The sequence below is a fragment of the Lissotriton vulgaris genome, chromosome 4_1 (assembly GCF_964263255.1).
Source record: "Lissotriton vulgaris chromosome 4_1, aLisVul1.2, whole genome shotgun sequence".
Lineage (NCBI taxonomy): Eukaryota > Metazoa > Chordata > Amphibia > Caudata > Salamandridae > Lissotriton > Lissotriton vulgaris.
The window spans coordinates 1,523,376,772-1,523,396,497 of NC_141691.1; the positions used below are offsets into that span (position 1 = coordinate 1,523,376,772).

The 19,726-nt window shown below is 42.4% G+C and overlaps 1 protein-coding gene across 1 annotated transcript in view; it reads right to left on the reverse strand.

The window, feature by feature from the left end:
• Positions 1–19,726, reverse strand: part of LOC147724186 (kinesin-like protein KIF20A) — a 434,630-nt gene that overhangs the window by 8,599 nt on the left and 406,305 nt on the right. The window contains exons 17-18 of the mRNA XM_086966965.1: positions 14,477–14,544; positions 728–859 (exon numbers count right to left, since the gene is read on the reverse strand). Coding sequence (XP_086823091.1) covers positions 728–859; positions 14,477–14,544 — 200 coding nt within the window. The remainder of the gene's footprint in view (positions 1–727; positions 860–14,476; positions 14,545–19,726) is intronic.

Below are 19,726 nucleotides of genomic sequence, written 5' to 3' on the forward strand. Positions count from 1 at the left end.
CATACTTGAACAGTGCATTTATTATAAGAGATCCATACCTGCATCCCCCATGATGTTATTTACCACAGAATGGCAGTTCCTCTTCTTGGAAATTCAATAGAGCCACCTCTTTCTAGCATAAAAAGCCTTTGCCAATACAGCATAGGAAATAATGAATGAATGGTCAGACTTGAAGAACAAGAGCCTCTCAGAGTGTCCAGCCACTGAACAGACTGATAAATGATCCCTAATTTTATTAATCAATTAGACAAATAGGTGAGATTTTAACATTTTCCGAAACAGAGTTCATTACGCTTATCAATATGCTTAAAATGGTGAGGAAAGTTTTAATGTTTAAGTTTATACTCAAATCCACATTGTAGGAATGCACGTTTTAAGTAACTCTATGGTTTAAGTAGACACCCGTCAATAACTATGCATAGCACACCAGTACATGCATGTACTTTCATATGCTCTACTTGTATTGTCCGCTCGTTTAGAAAATATGAAGTTTTAAAATAGTTGCATCTCAATGATGAATAATAAATGAATTCATATTTTTGCAGTCTTTTATAAAAAAAATATTTTATAAACATACTGTCTATCCGAATTTTCATTGTGATCCAGTAAACTACGGGCATATATGTGCTTGCAGAGAGCTGTTGCAATGTATAGTTTTACATTGTGCAACAAACCAAATAAAGCATTTCCCATGATGCAGCTCAAAAGATTCAGATGTTGGACATACCTTGAGCTCTAGCAAATGCTTTGCTGACTGGATTTCTTCCTGCATGGCTTGGTTTTCTTCTTTCAGTTTTCTAAGGGCTTGATCCCTCTCCTTTTCTGTTTTCTTCATCTGAAGTCTCAAAAAATTCACCTGCTACTCCCAAAGCAAAAACATTGAAAACATGGTTTTAGATTTTCATATCTAAAACAAAATATTTTTTGAATGACTAAACTTTGTAGGAAGCAGATAAACATGTTATGTATCATAAGAATAGACCTATGAAACATCAGTACAGAAGTCTCCTATGTGAATAGTTAGGGAAGTATTAAAATTATATCAGGGGCGGCTCTAGGGTCTCGGTGGCCCTGGGCAGGCAGCGTAGGTAGGGGGCCCCGGAAGAGGGGGTCCGGGTGGGGCAGAGCGCGGAGGCCAGTAAAGAGGGGGGGTCAGGGTGTTTAGAAGTGGAACTGAGCCGGAGGACGCCAAATCCCTGCCAGGGGCCGCCACACAAATATGTATCCATCCTCAGAGGATAAATATATTAAGGATATATATTGGTGTGGTGGCCCCTGGGGTTTGGTGGCCCTGTGCAGGTGCACAGCTTGCACATGCCTAAGGCCGGCCCTGATTATATATCGCACAAGGCACCCTTGCGGGGTCAATACTAGAGATAAGTGTGCTGTCTACCAAATAAACAATAATCGAAGATAGAGCTATCCAATCAGAGTGATTTCGAAACAAAACACATGCAGAGGTGGGAAAGGTGGGCAGGGCAAGATTAAGATGAAAATGCTGCATGCCCATCATGAACAAGCAGTGGCAAATTCAATATAATGGGGTTTGCACTATATGAAGTGCTTGGCATTTTTTGGGCAACTCTGTGTGCAGAGCTCCCATTTGGCCTAAAAAGAAAATCTCATAATGAAGGAACATCTTGGGCTGAAACAATATGGACGCCTGAAGTAGGATGCTTTGAATAACAAACTGCATTCGCTGAGGCAAGATATAACCACACAAAATAATGTTCTGAAAAAGATTCAAAAGGTTGAAAGTTGTTTTGTGTGGTGAATTTCCAGGGCATACAGAGCAAAGTATAACATAGCAGATACTATTTTTTAAACAGCCATCCAGTGAGACCCTCACTTGGGTTAATGTATACAAGCAATGAAAATAATTTTACACATTGTGGGTCCTCTTCAATTTTCCATTAACTCCGTCCCTAACCTGGTGTTATGAATACTGGATGTACAAGTAGCTCCAAGAGGGCAAAGTTAACAGGGGTTTATAAGTGGGATCCTTTGGTTCCCTTGGTTTGATTTTTGCCTGTCATATGCACTAGGCCCAGCCACGGAAGTAAGGTAGCACTTTTATCAGGACAAGTGGGGGAACGCTGGGTGGTAGGAATTTTGTGATTTCCTGTTCATTCCGGAGGTTTACGTCACAGAAATGCAAGGAAACCATGCAATTTTAGGCAAAGTTAAAGGTTTATAGGGCATTGTGGGTAAGAAAACTTAGTGGGATCCACACAAGGTATACCACCCTTTACTTTCCTGGGTATTTAGATTTCAGAAATGTCCAGGATTGGTAGGTCTCTCTCGGTCGCAGTCAATCCTGGCCAAAAAACACTGCTACCAAATCAGATCATTTTTATGAGAGGAAATGTTAATGCCTCCACATTGCATTTTGGGCTGTTTCCTCTTGCGGGCACTAGGCCTACCCACACAAGTGAGGTACCAGTTTTATAAGACGACTTAGGGGAATGCTGGGTGGAAGGATTTTTGTGGGTCCCCGCAGATTCCAGAACTTTCAGTCATAGAAACGTGAGGAAAATGCGTTTTTTATTCATAGTTTGAAGTATGCAATGGATTCTATATAAAATAACCTGGTGAGAGCAACGCAAGTCACCCCTTCCTGGAGTCCCCTAGGTGTCTAGTTTTTAAAAATGTACAGGTTTGCTGGGGTTCTTAGGTGCTGGCTGAGCTAGGGCCCAACACCCACAACTACCCAGGCACTGAACTTGTACTTATTCATTCACCCAGGCACTGTAATAGCATGTGATGTATGCATGTTGCATTTTGGGCAGTTTCCTGTCTAAGGCACTAAGCCTACCCGTTCAAGTGAGGTACCATTGTTATCAGAAGACATGTGGGAGAATTTCTTCTGTAGGTAGATTAGCGTGTAGAAAAGGAGATATTTTGAAGAGAACCCTCATCATATGCTCATACAGGTGCCCACAAATTCAGAGATGTACAAATAACCACTGTGCCTAAACTCCAGATATTGTGCTCATTTCAGATAATTATACAGGTTACCTTGATGCCGATTGTTCACTCAACATATTTCACTATATGTATATACTCCGTACACAATGAAAAAACATTGTACGATGCAGCTCAGTTGTTGCCTTTGGGTACCTCGGGTTCTTAGAGAGCCTACAAACCCTTATATGTCTCCACAACCAAAAGGGTCTAGCAAACGTAATGGCATATTGATTTTGTAAATCGGCCATTGATGACAAAAAGTTACAGATGAAAACATGGTCACAAATGGCTGTTTTTTCCTACTCATTTTCAATATTTCTTTATTTCAACAGTTTATTTGGGAAAACCTTGAGGGTCAGTTTTACCCTGGTTTGCACCACAAACTGGAAGTAGGTTGAAAGCACAAAAATAGGAAAAATGGGCTACCTCTTTGAAAAATGTGAAAACTGTGGTAAAAATGTGTTTTTAGAGGATGTATGACGTTACAACGCACACTTTTACAACGCATACCTTTACAACACATTTTTTGCAACGCAACATCCATTACAACGCATTCCATTACAACGCATGCCATTACAACGAAATTTTAAAAACTACATTTACAACGCATTCCATTACAATGCATACTACCTTTACAACGCATACCATTACAACGCATTACATTACATGGCATGTTTTGTAAGTATTGGATAGTGTAGGGGTAACATTTACTATTCTAACTCCAGGGGGTGCAACAGTAGGGTAAGTGTTGGATAGTGTAGGGGTAAAAATTACTATTCTAACTCCAGGGGGTGCAACAGTAGGGTAAGTGTTGGATAGTGTAGGGGTAAAAATTACTATTCTAATTCCAGGGGGTGCAACATTAGGGTAAGTGTTGGATAGTTTAGGGGTAAACATTTCCATTCTAACTCCAGGGGGTGCAACAGTAGGGTAAGTGTTGGATGGTAATGTTATGCGTTGTAATGGTATGCGTTGTAATGACTGAGTTGTAATGACATGCGTTGTAGTGTCATGCATTGTAATGGTTGCGTAGTAAATGCATGCGTTGTAACGGATGTTGCGTTGTAAAAGTTTTGTTGTAATGGTAGTCCGTTGTAAAATTTGCGTTGTAAAGGTTGTTTCCCGTTTTTAGATTCATCTCTGCATGTTCCTGAAAACTGGAAAGATGTTGACTTTAGCACATCAAACTGTTTGTTGATGCCATTTCATGAAAAAAACAGACACTTAAATCCAGAGCACTTTTTTCTATTTTTCGTAAAAATTTACCTATATTTGGGCTATATTCTTGGTGCCTTCCAGGGAAATCCAGAAACCTTTGCTACCTTTAGAATTCCCAGTATGTTGGAAAAAAAGGATGTACAATTGGTGTGGATAGCTTATGTCGACAAACCGTTATGAAGGCCTAAGCACAAACTACTCCAAATAGCCAAAGAAGGCTTAGCAGGGGGGTGGGGGGTGGGGGCGGGTTAGCACCGAAAGGTTAGTTCAATTTCTTATTAACAACAGGCCATATATAATGTAACACCGGGTTTGAAAAATCATGTCTCTCAATGATAAATCAATCCTGTATACAGGATATGATTTCTAAAACTGAATCATCATCATCTATGACTAAGAGCATAATTACACATAGTTGCTATAGATCTCTGCAACAAACGAATACTGTAAAGCCCCAAGAAAGTGAGGTTGGATATTTGAAAAAGTGCTGGGCAAACATTTCAAAGAAAGTAGTTCTTAGTATAGCTGGAGAAGTTTTTCCAAACAGGGGCGGCTCTAGGCTCATGGTGGCCCTGGGCAGGGAGTGTAGGTAGGGGGCCCCGGAAGAGGGGGTCCGGGTGGGACAGAGAGCAGAGGCCAGTGAAGAGGGGGGGGTCAGGGTGTTTGGAAGTGGAACAGAGCCGGAGGCCGCCAAATCCCTGCCAGGGGCCGCCACGCAAATATGTATCCATCCTCAGAGGATTAATATATTAAGGATATAGATTGGCGTGGTGGCCCCTGTGGTTTGGTGGCCCTGTGCAGGTGCACAGCTTGCACATGCCTAAGGCTGCCCCTGTTCCAAATGTGCAATTTTGTGAGACAAATCTTTTTTGAAGACTAATGATTTTTATGATTAATATAGTCATAACAAATGAATTATTAATGTTCCACTTCAGAAGTTTGGAAGTGTGTTTAATAATGTATTGTAGTTATGCCTGAGTTTTGCAAAGACACAATTTTATTTAAAATGTATGCTGTTTGGTGTTTTTTTACATTTTGCTACTGCTCATTACCCCCCCCAATCAACGTCCCCCTGCATGTCTTCTCTCCCCCAAAGCCTACACAGAGCACAGGACAATGTAACAAACTCTTCTTATTTGAATTCATGTTTCGTCGATAGACTTTTTTTGTCTACAGAAAGTATCAAGTTTGCAAAGTCCTTCCAACGGTGTATGGGTGTTTGCTTGAAAAATGTTTCATATTGTGTTTCACATCCCCGGAATACCCTGCTGTTGCTGTCAAAGTAGACTTAGTTTTCATTTCCTAAGAAATTAGTTTGTGTTGTAATTTTGTCAGTGAATCTTTATTCTGATTTGCTTAATATGTCTTCTACCGTCATGCCATGCAGTACCTGCTTTTTAAGCTTAATACATTGACGTAGCTCCAGCATTCATTGCGAGCACCCCGCAACCAGAAGAGCCCTAATCGCCCTCCGCCGCCCTGATTCATACAGGCGCCGCCCGCCCCTCCCGCTGACCAGATTCAATCCACGATCAGCCATCGACTCTTGAGCGACCGCATGGACCTCAGCCACCCACGCGCCTCCGCTTGGGTGACACTCACTGACTTCATCGACAACCCTGTCTTGATGATGATCCCAACCTACGGGGATCGAAACGCCGTCGACTCTACAGCATAACTATATGACTCATATCACGTTTTGTGCTCCTGTTTAAATTCATGCAATCATGTTCTAAGTGACTACAACTTGATCTTGTGGAGCCATTATTGATTTATATTTGTTTCTATGCGCCGATCACGCTGTTCACCTTAGCACTTTCACCTTCACAATCACCAATTGTATATATCACTACGCACCAAGTGCCACTGGGTTGTCACATGATCTGTTCTGTACAGTGCTGTTTAACTGTATTGCCATATGAAAGACCTCCTCCTGTTTCTATTGGTGAATAATACCACCTTTTTTCAAAAAAACCCTAGGGACTCCTTGTTTCTTATTTTTGTAATGCAAATTGCATACATTGTTAAAATTGCCTTCTCATGATACCTGTTGGGAATTGTTCTTGTTTACATTACACACCCATCCCAACGTGGTCTATGGGTTCCCTCCTGTTGCTTCTATACAGTTTTGCGAAGACACAATTTTATTTAAAATGTCTGATGTTTAGTGTTTTTTTACATTTTGCTACTGCTCATTACCCTCCCAATCAACGTCCCCCTGCATGTCTTCTCTCCCCCAAAGCTTACACAGAGCACAGGACAATGTAACAAACTCTTCTTCTTTGAATTCATGTTTTGTCGATAGACTTTTCTTTGTCTACAGAAAGTATCAAGTTTGCAAAGTCCTTCCAACGGTGTATGGGTGTTTGCTTGAAAAATGTTTCATATTGTGTTTCACATCCCCGGAATACACTGCTGTTGCTGTCAAAGTAGACTTAGTTTTCATTTCCTAAGAAATTAGTTTGTGTTGTAATTTTGTCAGTGAATCTTTATTCTGATTTGCTTAATATGTCTTCTACCGTCATGCCATGCTGTACCTGCTTTTTAAGCTTAATACATTTTCATAAAATGTGTATGAAAAACCCTTAGTTTTGGAAAAAAGGCAGAGAGTTTGATCTTGCATTAAGGGATGCTGTCCGTTCCATTTAGGATTTTGCTGCTTATTGGCACTTAAAATAATTGAGTATTTGACAATGTACTCTGTATCTGTGCATTCACTGTATTATTTTGCATTTCTCTGTAATGCTGATTGAGAATTTTTGTAATAAATCCCTTTAACCTTGCCCTGATCTAGGAGTCAGCTTTGAGTGAACCCATTTAATTCTTGCTCAGCTAGCTTTTGTTGGATCTAATGTTGAGGAGGGTTGTGACTTTTATTGTAAGACCAAGAGTGCAGGAGCACAGCCACAAGTGGTACATTTCTTTTTTTTGGGGGGGGGGGGGGGGGGGGGCAATTCTAAAATATTGGGGTACATTAGAATATCGGGATTCAGCTCCCACATACGTTTTAACCAATGTGCTCCTGAGCCCTTTTACAAATTATAAGTAAACAATTAAAATATAGATAATACATTTATAATATATTTGTAATTTTGCAAATGTATATTGGTCTCATATATTTTCACAGAACATTAATTTACTGCAGTTGCTAGTTTTCTCCATCCAATTTTTGAGGGTTGTTGCCAGAGTCAAACATTTTTCCTTACAAAGATCATTGTTTTAAGGCAACATGAGTCATTTTTATTTTGCATGTTTAATCCTATTTTCTTACCATTCATCCACCTACATACTAGTCTCTGTCATGTTATTGCAACTCCAACTTGTTTGTTCTGGGGACTTTCAATTCCATAGCAGACTATTAAGCTGGGTGCAATTTAACCATGGACGTCTTAGCATCTGGGTCTTTTCATGACATTTTAAGGGCTTTCCTGAAAAGGTTGTGTTTGATTGATTTGATTAAGATACCACAGTCAGTTCTAGAGTCAGAGTCTCAACCTAGCTTCCTTGTATATTTACTTAAATATTTAAAATAATGGGGGATATGAGTTCTAGTGGTTAATCTGTCATCTTAGAACCTGTGATCCTTGGTTTGAATCTTAGCCTTCACGCTTCATTGAAAAACACACGAATCCAGGAAAAACACTTACTTCGACTGAGCTAAAATCTAGATATCTGAAATGCATTTGTAAATATTTGAAATGTAATCTAATTGTCGAATTTTAAGATGTAAAGTGACACTCAGTTTACACAATCTCGTATCTTAACCCAAAACCATCTTGATGAACAGTCCTTTCTGCTAGGTTCTTTCTACAGTAATATTAATATGTACATGTGTTTCACGCCACTGACCATAAAAACATCATGAAATGTACAAAGTTTGCAATACAACACAATTGCATGTAATTATACAGGAAATACAAAATTATTAGCGAAAACATTATTTTAAAGCATCTCTTAAAAACTTCCTTAAAGCTAAAGACATTGAGGGTAATTGAAGAGTAAACAAAAACGTAATAGCATGAATAATTCTCCTAGCCACACCCATTGATCAAAGTCATGACATACGCCTGACAGTCAGACCAAGTCTATTTTTTAATAAGAGATGATTGAGAGTAGTATCTGGGGCAAATCACAGATAATCAGACAAACTCAGAATAATTTTGAATTCACTTAGTAAGTGGTTTGATTTCTTGCTCATAATGAATTAAGATTACAGTTAAATGAGTTAACTACTGAAGTTTTTTTAACCATTCACATGTTAAGTATAGTAAATTAATTCAGCTCTCGAACATTGCTTCAGATCTTTATTTGACAAACGTAGATAACCTTCATAAAATATTACAAGTTCTACAAGAACAACCCTCTAGAATTCCATTCATAGGCATTTGCTTTCTAGTAGGCTTTCCCTTATGAAAGTATGAAAAAGGATTGTAATGGCAGTGTCCGCTACAACACTAAAGGAACAAAACAAAGCTCAAGATGTAATGCATTTAACATTGAGCTGGGCGGAAGAGAAAGAGCGCTTGTCCAACAATTACTATCCTCGATGGAATGGAAAGATTTTGGACAGGCATCTAGGGGGTAAAAAGACATCTCACTAGGTGCCACTTTCACAATGAAGGATGAAATAAGGAGAATCTGTTCAGCCCAAGAGCCAGGTCTTGAGTCTTCCTGAAGGTGTTCATGGAGGGGGCATGTCTGATGTCTGTTGGGAGCTCATTCTAGGTCTTGGCCGGGATGTCAGAGAAGAATCTTCCACCTGCTTTAGCTCAGTGGATGCACAGGGTTTCGATGAGGACGAGGTTGGCAGATTGGAGGTTTCTTTGGGGTACGTGGAGGGTGACTGTCATTGAGATATTTGGGTCCGGTGTTGCGTAGGCATTTGTAGGCATGGGTGAGGAGCTTGAAAGTGACTTCTCCACAGGGAGCCAGTGGAGCTTTCGTAGGTGTTGGCTGGTGTGCTTGTGTCGAGGGATGCAGAGGACGAGTCTGGCCGAGGTGTTCTGTATCATCTGGAGTTTGTGGAGTAGGGACTTGTTTACGCCGGCATAGAGGGCGTTCATGTAGTCCAGCCTGCTGGTGATGAGTGCATGGGTGACTGTCTTCCTTGCCTCTGGGGGATCCATTTAAACATCTTACGGAGGATGCAGAGGGTGTTGAAGCATCTGGAGGCTACGGCATTGACCTATTGGTTCATGGATAGGGATGAGTTGAGTACGATGCTGAGGTTTCTTGCGTGGGTTATGGGGGTCGATGGGCTGCTGAGGGCACTGGCCCACCAGGTATCGTCCCATGCTGAAGGGGGGGTTCCGAGGATGAGGACTTCTGTTTTCTCATTTTGAGCTTGAGGCAGCGGTTGGTCATCCAGACTGTAACGTCCTGCATTCCTTTCTGGAAGTTGAGTCTGGCAGTGGTGGGGTCCTGGGTGAGGGAGAGAATGAGCTGGGTGTCGTCGGCATAGGATACAATGATGAGGCCATGTTGTGTGACAATGGCTGCGAGGGGGCTATGTAGACGTTGAAGAGGGTTGGGCCAAGTGATGATCCCTGGAGGGACCCTGCAGGTGATTTCGTTGGGATCGGAAAAGAAGGGTGGCAATCTGATAATTTGGCTTCTGTCCGTAAAGAATGATCAGATCCAGTCGAGGGCGGTTCTTTGTATGCCGACGTCATGTAGTCTGGCCACGAGTGTGCGATGGGAGACAGTGTTGAATGCTGCAGATAGGTCGAGTAGGATCAAGGCTGCCGAGGAGGTAACGGATGTAGTCTGTGGCGGCGAGTAGGGAGGTCTCGGTGCTGTGGTTGCTTCAGAATCCGGATGGAGATGGGTCGAGGATGGCGTTTTTGAAGAATCTCGTCGGTTTCACGTTAACGGTTTTCTTTGCGACTTTAGCAGCAAAGGAGAGAAGGGAGATTGGCCGGTAGCTCTTGAGGTCTGCTGATGGTTTCTTGAGCAGGGGCCTGACTTCTGGGAGTTTCCAGTCATCTCGGAAGGTGCCGTTTTTTAAGGTGGTGTTAATAGTGCATTGTAGTTCAGGGTCGGTGGGGGCTGCCCGAGTCAGGGCCGGACTGGGAACAAAAACCGGCCCTGGCAAAGTGCTCGGCCTCCCACCCCCCCCCTGGGGGTTGGGGGTGCAGCCGAGCTCTTTGCCAGGGTCGGTTTTCAGCCGATTTTGTTACAGGGCCGATTTTGCAGCTATGCTGCAAAAACGTCCCTGTTACAAAAACTGCCAAAAACCGCCCCCCAACCATGTGGCGCACTGGGGGATTGCCCAGTGCCCGCTACGGCCAGTCCAGCCCTGCCCTGAGTGGATGCCTTTCATGGGTGAGGCAGTCTCTTTTGCTGTGCGTAGTGTCCCAGACGAGATGGTGGGCTGGATGGGGTGCTGGAGGGAGGGCCGGCTGCGGAATCGGGCGTATGGTGGACGAAGTTGTTGTAGAGGTTTTTGATCTTCAGGCGGGAGTAGGATCCAAGCTTATCGCAGAGGGGATGATGTCCATGGCTGCGCTGCGGCGTTTGGTGAATTTCTGGATGACAGTGAAGAGTTCCTTGGAGTTGGCAAGGATTTTGTTGTGAATGAAGGTCCTTTTTAAAGTTCTGATTCGTTGGTGGTAGTCCATCATAGCATCCTTGTAGGTGGTGTAGTTTCCGGGTGTCTTATGGTTTCTCCATTTTTCTCCAGGGGTCTGCAGGTCCGTATGGCTTCTTGGAGATCGGTGATGAACCCGGCAGCTTTCCTGTGGTGCTGTTTGTAGGGGTTGGGTAGCGGTAGTAGCTTGTCTGCACAGTTAGCAATCCAGGTGTGGAACTCCCTAGCAGTGAGGTTGGCGTCGGGTGCCACAGTGTGGTTGTCTCGGTTGATGGTCGAGTTGAGTTGCTAGTCGGTGACTTTACTCCAGTTCCTTCGTGGTGGGTGTGGGGCTGTTTGGGTGCCTTGGTTTTGTCGACTAGGAAGAGTGCACAGTGGTGGTCGGTTCAAGGGGGTTGTGTGGTGTGGCTGAAGCGGGCGCTGTTTTGTCCTGCGAAGATGGGGGTCAAGGGTGTCTCCTGTCCTGTGGGTCGGAGTGGTAACGAGTTAAGTCCAATGTTGTCGTGGTTGTCACTGAGGGTGGTGGAGTTGGGGGTCGCTGGGGTTGTCGAGGTGGAAGTTAAGGTCTCTGATCATTATGTAGTTCATCAATGCGATGGCGTGGGGAGTGATTAGATCGGTGATGGTGGCAGCGAAGGGGGCTTGGGGGCCAGGGGGTCTGTAGGCGAGGGTGCCGCAGTGTGTGTAGTTGGGGCTGGTGTGGATCTGGAAGTGCAGGTGTTTGGCAGAGGGGAAGGTTTTGCTGGAGGTGGTGAGGCAGAGGGAGTTTCTTGTGAACAATGGCGAAACCCCCCTCCTGGGTGGTTGGGGCAGTCTTTCCTCTGGATCTTGTAACCGTCCGGGATGGGAAAGGCGATGGCGATGGCAGGGGCAGAGGAGTCGTTGGTCTAGGTTTCCGTGAAAAAAGCGACGTCGGACGAGCTTAAGTCCAACAGGTTCCAGATCTCCATGGCGTGTCTGGGAGTAGGATGCATCTTAGGGCGCCATCGGCGACCAGAGCGATGGTGAAGGTCTAAGGGCAGTGGCGGCAGGAGAACTGGCTGTGTTTCGTGCTCGGCATGGCCTGTTGGCAGTCGCTGTGCCTTCCTGGGTTGAGTGAGAGGAGGGCAGCTGTGATGTAGAGGTGGATGGTTTGATGGCCAGGGTCTCTGGAGCTGGACGTGGTCAGGTCGCGGGCGGGCGCAGACGGGCTTGCCTTTGGCACACCTTCGGCGTGCCAGCAGCACATCCACTGTGCGACCGCACAGCACAAGTAATTATAAAAGGGAGGGAAGAGGGACAAGAAGCTGGGAGGCGGGACACGAGCCGACCGAGGAGAGGGGCTGCAAGGGCAGAAGCGGTGGAAACGGGGGCGGAATAGGAAGAAAGGAAGGAAAGAAAATAAAACAGGCAAAGGGAAAACAGAGGCTAAGGGACTGCAGGCGAAGGGCAAGCAATAGGCGGGCTGAAGCAGGCTGGATCCTGAGCAGCGTGGGCAGCCAGTGCGGGCACCAGAGGGCGGGCAGCAGCCTAGAACCTACCTGCAGGCAGGTGAGAGACCTGAGAGCAAGCAACTGTGCAAGCAGAGCTGCTGAGGAGAGAGTAGACCTAGACCGAGGGTTAGGGGCCAGGGGTCTTAATGGCGCTCCCCTGCAGTGGCTGTCATTAAAAAAGGTAGGGGGGAGGGACGAGAAGCTGGGAGGTGGGAGAACGGCCGACCGGGGGGTGGGGCCACACGGGCAGCAGTGGCAGGAACGGTGGCTCTGGGCAGGAAAATAAAACAGGGAAAGGGAAAGCAGTAAAAATAATAAAATTAAGTGGCTAAGGGGCTGCAGACGAGGGGCAAGCGATGGGTGGGCTGAAGCAGGCTGGATCCAGAGCAGCGCGGGCACCAGCAGGCAGGTAGTAGCCTCAAATCAACCTGGAGGCACATCAAAGGTCTGAGAGCAAGCAACTGGGCAAGCGGAGCTGCTAGGGAGCTGCAGGGGAGAGAGTAGACATAGACAGAGTTTCAGAGGTCCTTCTACAAAGATTAGAACTTGCGTTACCAAGGTTTTGTTTTCTTAAATTACTGTCCTCACAAAATGTAGCTAGGCAGGTAACTTGACACTGATAGCTAGAGCTTCTTGTGTATTTAATTGGATGCAAAGTTCGGAAAGAAGCAACTTAAAAAAAACACAGCACCACTCTTGAGATAACCCAGTAGGAGGGCTTCATTCAAAGGATGGCACTGTTCACCACGCCAAATGCTGACAAATACAGGAAGCAGGTATCTATTGCATTTTGCTAAGCACCACAGAACACATGCATGACAGGACATGTCCATGTTCAGGAGAGATATTCCTTATTAATGCACCAATACCATGCGCAATAACCATAATGGACTTCCTAGAAATAAAGACAGACATAACAGGCAACATATTTTTTTTTTCTTTTCTTTAAGACTGCACTCCTTCTCCTTTTGATCAAAAAGGACTTATTGTGGTTACCTCTAACTGATTTCCTTTCTAGACAAGCTCCCTAATCCCCTCTCAGAGTTTATGACTTATTTACCTTACCCTTTCTCCTCCTCCCCTTTCTCTCTCTTTTTCCTTTTCTTTCTCCCCCCTCCCCCTCTCATTTCAAAATACATTTAAAAAGCATCTCCCTTTGTATAATTTCCTATTAATCCCTTTTTGGGATTTATTTTTGACTCAAGCATTATATTGAATAATTTTTGTTTTGATCAGTTTTCTATTGCTCCTTTATTGTAATAATGTTCTACATGGTATATTTGAATCAATAAAGCTTTCTAAACTCAAAAAAAGACTGCAGTCCTTCCGACATTCAGTGTGTATAAAAAATGATGGAATAAAAAAAATCCTCATTAAATATTGCCTATGCATTTCTCAAATATTCTAGGAATTTCCCTGAGATTTGTCCTGCTCCTTCTGGTATCCGTGGCAGAGGACTCAGGTGGTCAACTTTCAGGATAAGAGCTGACCAAGACGCCACTCATATAGATAATAAACTAGACTTTTCAGCATTAGGGGCTCTATATTCTAGGGTCACTGTATGAGGGTTAAAGGCAGAATACAATCGATCAAAATGTTAACTGGTTTGGTACATGAAATGTTAAGTGTTAGAACTCCCACAGATAATCACATGCAACTGGTAAAATCTAGTTAAATTAAAAAGTTCCAATTAACCAAATGATGTTTATAAATTGGTAACATTAACAGATGTTGACAAGAGCACTCTCCATGTCTCGCAAACATGATTTTTAGTTGATCAGAATAAAAGAAATGTGTCAGACTAGGAGACCATTGTCCTAAACTAGATTCAACTAGTTGCTAGCGACTAGATCCGAATATTCACCCAATGTGACATACATTATTCTGCATCGACAACAATATTTGGGTTGTAGTCTCTTTGTCGAGTTAACCTTTCCTTTTTTGTAAATTGACTTATTTATTCATTTTGTGTGTTTAACTTACTGTGTTCTTTTTCTCTATAAAAGTGACCTCCTATGGTGTGCAGAACCCTTCCACCGAGCTCCAAGTGCCCGCTTCAGCATTACTGTTATGCATTTCTATGAGGGATTACACTTCAACTTATTAAATGTACACAAAACCTATAATCTTCAGGTATGTTTACGGTTAAATTGTGTGTTTTCATGTCCAGCAACATTAGATGAAATTGTTTGGTTTCAGAAAGATAAGGTATAAAAACATGCATATTTACCTTCTCTTTCTCCGCACACTGTTTCTTCAAATCCTCCAGTAGAGAAGACATGTCTTTGTTTTGATCAACTGTATAGGATTGTTTTAAAAAACAAAAAGAAGATTATACTTGGGCAAATAGCAATATATAGATCAATATTAAATCCTGTAGTTAATTAGCTTCTTCAAACTTAGTTACTAAACATATGTGCCAAATATTTGGAAATCATCATAAATTGTGAAAATAATGATGATTAGGGGGCTACTTTAGCAGGAATTGTATTCCAACTATTATACTTTAACAAAAAATGTGCTGGGACTTACTCGAGCATTGGGAATATATATAATACTACAATGTTCCAATGTTAAGCTCATTATGTGATATAACAATTACTTATCTTGAAAAGATACATGAAAATCTTTAATTATACTCCTTACTGCACATGCAAATGACTGTGTGGCCTATGAACAAAGCCAATACCTTATACTATCAGAGCAAGTTTACAGATCAATCAATACACAAATTCTCTTAGTTAGACAACCCAAAAAAATCTACAAGGACTGCACTTAGGATAAAATTTAGCATGATGACATTGTAAATATAAACACTTGAAGCAACTGGCTCCAATCACAATGATATAAGCACACTGAAACAAACTAATTAAAGTAACAATGTGGATGAATTACTTAAAATGACAAGGAAAAACAATAACTTCAAACAGAATAAATTAGATGGTTTAGGGGAACAATACCTCAGGAAACTGATGTAATCAAATTCGATTGATACAATTCACTATAGTATACATTATTTTTCGTAGCAGGATTTACAGCGAGGTCTGATGTCTAACATTAAGCAGTTATTAGACATGACATCCTTGTCGTGATATTCCCCTAAACATTTTGCCTTCACCCCTCTTGTTTGCTGAATTCTTTTTTGTTGGTTTTAGAATTCTGTGCATTCACGACCGTTAACCAGTGATACAGTGCTTGAGATCTCTCATTCAAACAAGGTGTGATTAGAAAACACCTAATTGGCACATTTAATTTACTTTTAAGTCCCTAGTAAATGGCACTACCTGTAACCAGGGTCTGTAAATTAAATGCTATCTGTGGGCCTGCAACACTCATTGTGCCCCCCACTAAAATACATTTTTAAAACAGGTCTCAGGCCTGCCACTGCAGCCTGTAGTACAGCTTTAAACTGACATCTCGACCCAATAAAAATCTCTTGCCAGGCCTAAACCTTCCTTTTTTATACAAGTCACCCCTAAGGTAGACCTTAAAAGCAAGGTGCATTGTATTGAAAAAGTAGGGCAGGACATGTGGGTTTAAGGTTTTCATTACAGAGTGAAAAACTCTTAAAGTGGTTTTTCACTGTTGTAAGGCCTATCTGTCCCACTGACTAACACTGGGTTACCTTATTATATTTAATAAGTGATCATTTTGGATTGGGAGCAGATGGAGATATGGCGATTACCATTTAAGATTATTTTAAATTACAATATATTTGTGTATAAAGACGATTTTTAGGTCACAATTCTGAAAATGTCACTTTTAGAAAATTGCACGTTAAAGAAGTTGATAGCCCCAATAACCTCTTAAAGCCTGGGTATCTGTAATGTGTGCTGCAGCACAAAATTGCCCAACTTTCCACAGAACAGATACTCAGATACACAGTATGAAAGTGCATTTAGCACATGTTTCTTGTATGGGTTAAACTAATCTAGGTGTTACACCTGGCAATCAGTATCAAAGAATGCATTCACTTTAGGATTAGAAAATGTATTCATATTATGGGTTTTAACTGAATCCAATGATAAAGTAATAATCCATCCTCATTTTGTAAATAATGTACTCACTCTAATAATGAAGTTTGTATTTCATAATGTTTGGTATAATACATTATTAACATTTATTGATTTGCAAACTAAATAGAAACCATCCTCCCCTTTGGAGAATGTAATTTTACTTGAAACGATAAATTATGTCCTGTGTGCATTCATATTTCATATATTTGATTTAAATGTAGTTTGTAGCCACACTTACACATGATTATTTTGAAGATCTACTAAATGTTACATGTAATGTATAACCTATTCTATTAGAAACTTATGTTCACCTGTGTTTAAAAGTGCACATACATATTAAATGTGCACCATTGAAGTGAATGTTTAAATTGTACTTAATGGACCTGTATTTCACTATGCTGCATAAAGCGGATTACATTTTTCTGTTAACGTGACGTTTCTTGCAGGTATTCACATGCTTTGCTAGTGATGTAGAATAGAAGCAAAAGGAACAAATGATGGACGGAATGCTGAACAATGTAAACATTCACCCACAGTCACAAAGATCTGGGTTTAATCCATCGTTCTTTTGCTCACTACGCCACCCCAGTTTCGATCCAGCTATACGCAAATCAGTCCAGCCTGACCTGCCAAGTAAGGTACTTCCTGGACTGGAAAAATGCACCCTGGGACCAGTTTCGGGGCATCACCCCATCATAAGTCAGGGTAGCTTGAATCCAGTGGTGAAGTGAGCACGGGACCCATGTCTGGACATACACTACACTACCAGATCGGCTATGCGGAACCATGAGGATGCTGGAGGCAATGATGATAAACTTACTCACCTGATCCGTATGACTAGAATATAAACTTGTGTACGAAATCCCAGCATAATTTTCAAACCTCCATTATGCTCTGAGGAGTAGAAAAAATCTTCAATCCAGTTTTGTCTTACACTGCACCTGTGAGCATCAGCCTCTGCACTGGAGTGTGGGGAAAGTTTTGCCACTAATAGTAAAGCCCTTATTGTGAAGAAGAGTCATTTTGCGCTAAAGATGTTCCTTGACCAGCACTGGTGACTCCACCATCACCAGCCAGTTGTCCAAATATGCAAATACACGGACTGCTGACCCTCTGAGTGAAGCCTTAACAACCACCAGGTCTTTAATGAAGACTTTAAGCACAGTCACCGGGTTGAGTGTCAGGACCTCAAACTGGCAGTGTTTGGACTCCACAGAGAACCTTAAGTAATATTTGTGAGCAGGGAGAACTGGAAGATAGAAGTATACATTATGAAGGGATGCCAACCGATTTCCTGTGTTCAAAAGGACTTTACTCAGAGACAGCATTTTGACCCTGTCCTAGCGAATAAACAAACTCAGAAGATAGAGAGTTAGAATGGGTCTCAGACATCCATCTTTCTTAAAGACCACAAAATAAAGGATGTAAAACTATGTGCTCCTGTCCCTCAGAGGCACGCTTCTATGGACCCTATGCTCAGGAGGGCAAGAACACCTGCCTCTAGAATCAATGTGAGATTCAGAGAGCACACCTTGATGGAGGAACAACAGTCAATAGAAGTGTATTTTCTGAGGTTTCTAGGCCAACTGAGAAGGTGGAATCTGCTGCAACTGGTTGGCTTAGGAGTAGTCTGTGAACTTTCTGAGTTCCCGATGCAGCAGCCCTGCAAGTAAAGCCAAGTTGGCAAGTGGGCCGCAACAGTCTTATTTTTCACGCACGCGAGGAACGAGGAAGGATGACAGAAAGCTTCTGCTAGCCTTCCAATAAAACTCAGTTTCAGTCCTGACTGCGTTTAAAGGATGCCTGCAGGGAGTCACATGCTGGATGACTGATAATTCTCTAAAGCTAATCTCAGATAAAACCGAAGTTCTTTTATTTAGTACATGCCTCCCTACCCTATGTGGCCAGAGGAACTTGACTCCTCACCGGCCCCTGCAGACCATGCGAGAAATTTATAAGTCATGTATGGCCAGAGTCTCTTTTTCTCCACACAAATCAAGCAGGTGTCATCAGTTTGTTTTGTAAAACTTAGATCCTTTAGAAAGATGTTGCCCTGATCTCAGAAAAGACTCATAAAACAGTGGTTCATACCTTGGTCACCTCTCGGTTCGACAATGCTAATTATCTGTATCTAGGACTCCCTGCTTTTTTTATACGTAGACTTCAGATCATGTAGATTGCAGCAGCAAGGCTGATCCAAAGAGTCCTGTATAGTCAGGTCATATCTCATCATTTTAAGCAACTTCATTGGCTACCTGTGATAAATCAGATCAGGTTTAAAACTCCAACACCAGCTTTTAGAGCTTTTAATGGGCAGGGGCTTACATCAAAAACAGACTGCGCTCATAGCAATGTAAAGCACGCAAATCAAACCATCTTATACTGGTTCATGTCCCAAAATTTGCTAAGGCAAGCAGGAAGATCTTTCACAGTTTTGACAGGCAAACTGTGGAATGTCTCTCAATAAATCTCTGTAGAGCTGCTTTGATCTCAATTTTTCAGAAAGAACTGAAAATATCTCTATTTGACAAAAGCTAACCCCTTCTTATTTATCTGCGCTGGATGTACTGTCAGTTCTCAGTTTGAGCACCGAGACACCTCCTTGGAAGCAGTGTGTGCTTTACAAAAGAAGTTTGATTGATTTGAAGTCCATCTTTTCACAAAAAAACGACACCCCATCAAAGTGCATGTCCTTGAGAGAGACACAGCCAAGCATGTCGGCATAATATAACGAAAAGGAACAAATGATGAATGGAATACTGAACAATGCAAACATTCACCCCAGTCACAAGGAAATGATTTAATCCATTGTTCTTTTGCTCACCACACTACCTCAGTTTGGACCCAGCCTAATGCAAATCAGGCTTGAGCCTGTCCCTTAAGGGAACAGTCCAGCCTGAACTGCCAAGTCAGGTCCTTCCTGGACCGGAAACAAGCAACATGAGGCCGGCTTCAGAGCATATAGCTGGGTCCAAATTTGGATTGCGTGGTGAGCAAAAAAACAATGGATTTAATCTAAATCTTTGTGACTGGGGGTGAATGTTTGCATTTTTCAACATTCCGTCCATCATTTGTTCCTTTGGCATAATATAATGGCCGTTAAGTCAAGTCATGAACATTTGTTGCACGCTCATATTACCCAAAAGGTCTCATGGCACTAGCGGACGACTCCACATTAACCGAGCAGTAGGAAAGAGGGATGCTGTTAATGATCAAACAGCCAGGTTTTTAATTCCCTGTGGAATCGATTATGATCTATAACAGAGAGCAAATAGGATGGAAGTTTATTCCAGAGGGTGGGTGCCAGGGAAGAAAAGGATCTCCCGCCGTTCCTGGCGGTGCGAACTCTGTGGGGGGTGAGGAGAGATCTAACGCTGGACCTAAGCATCATGCTTGGCTGGTACCAGCTGAGTTTATTTGCAAAGTAGTTAGGCCTGCTTCTGTGCATATTCCTATGCACAAGA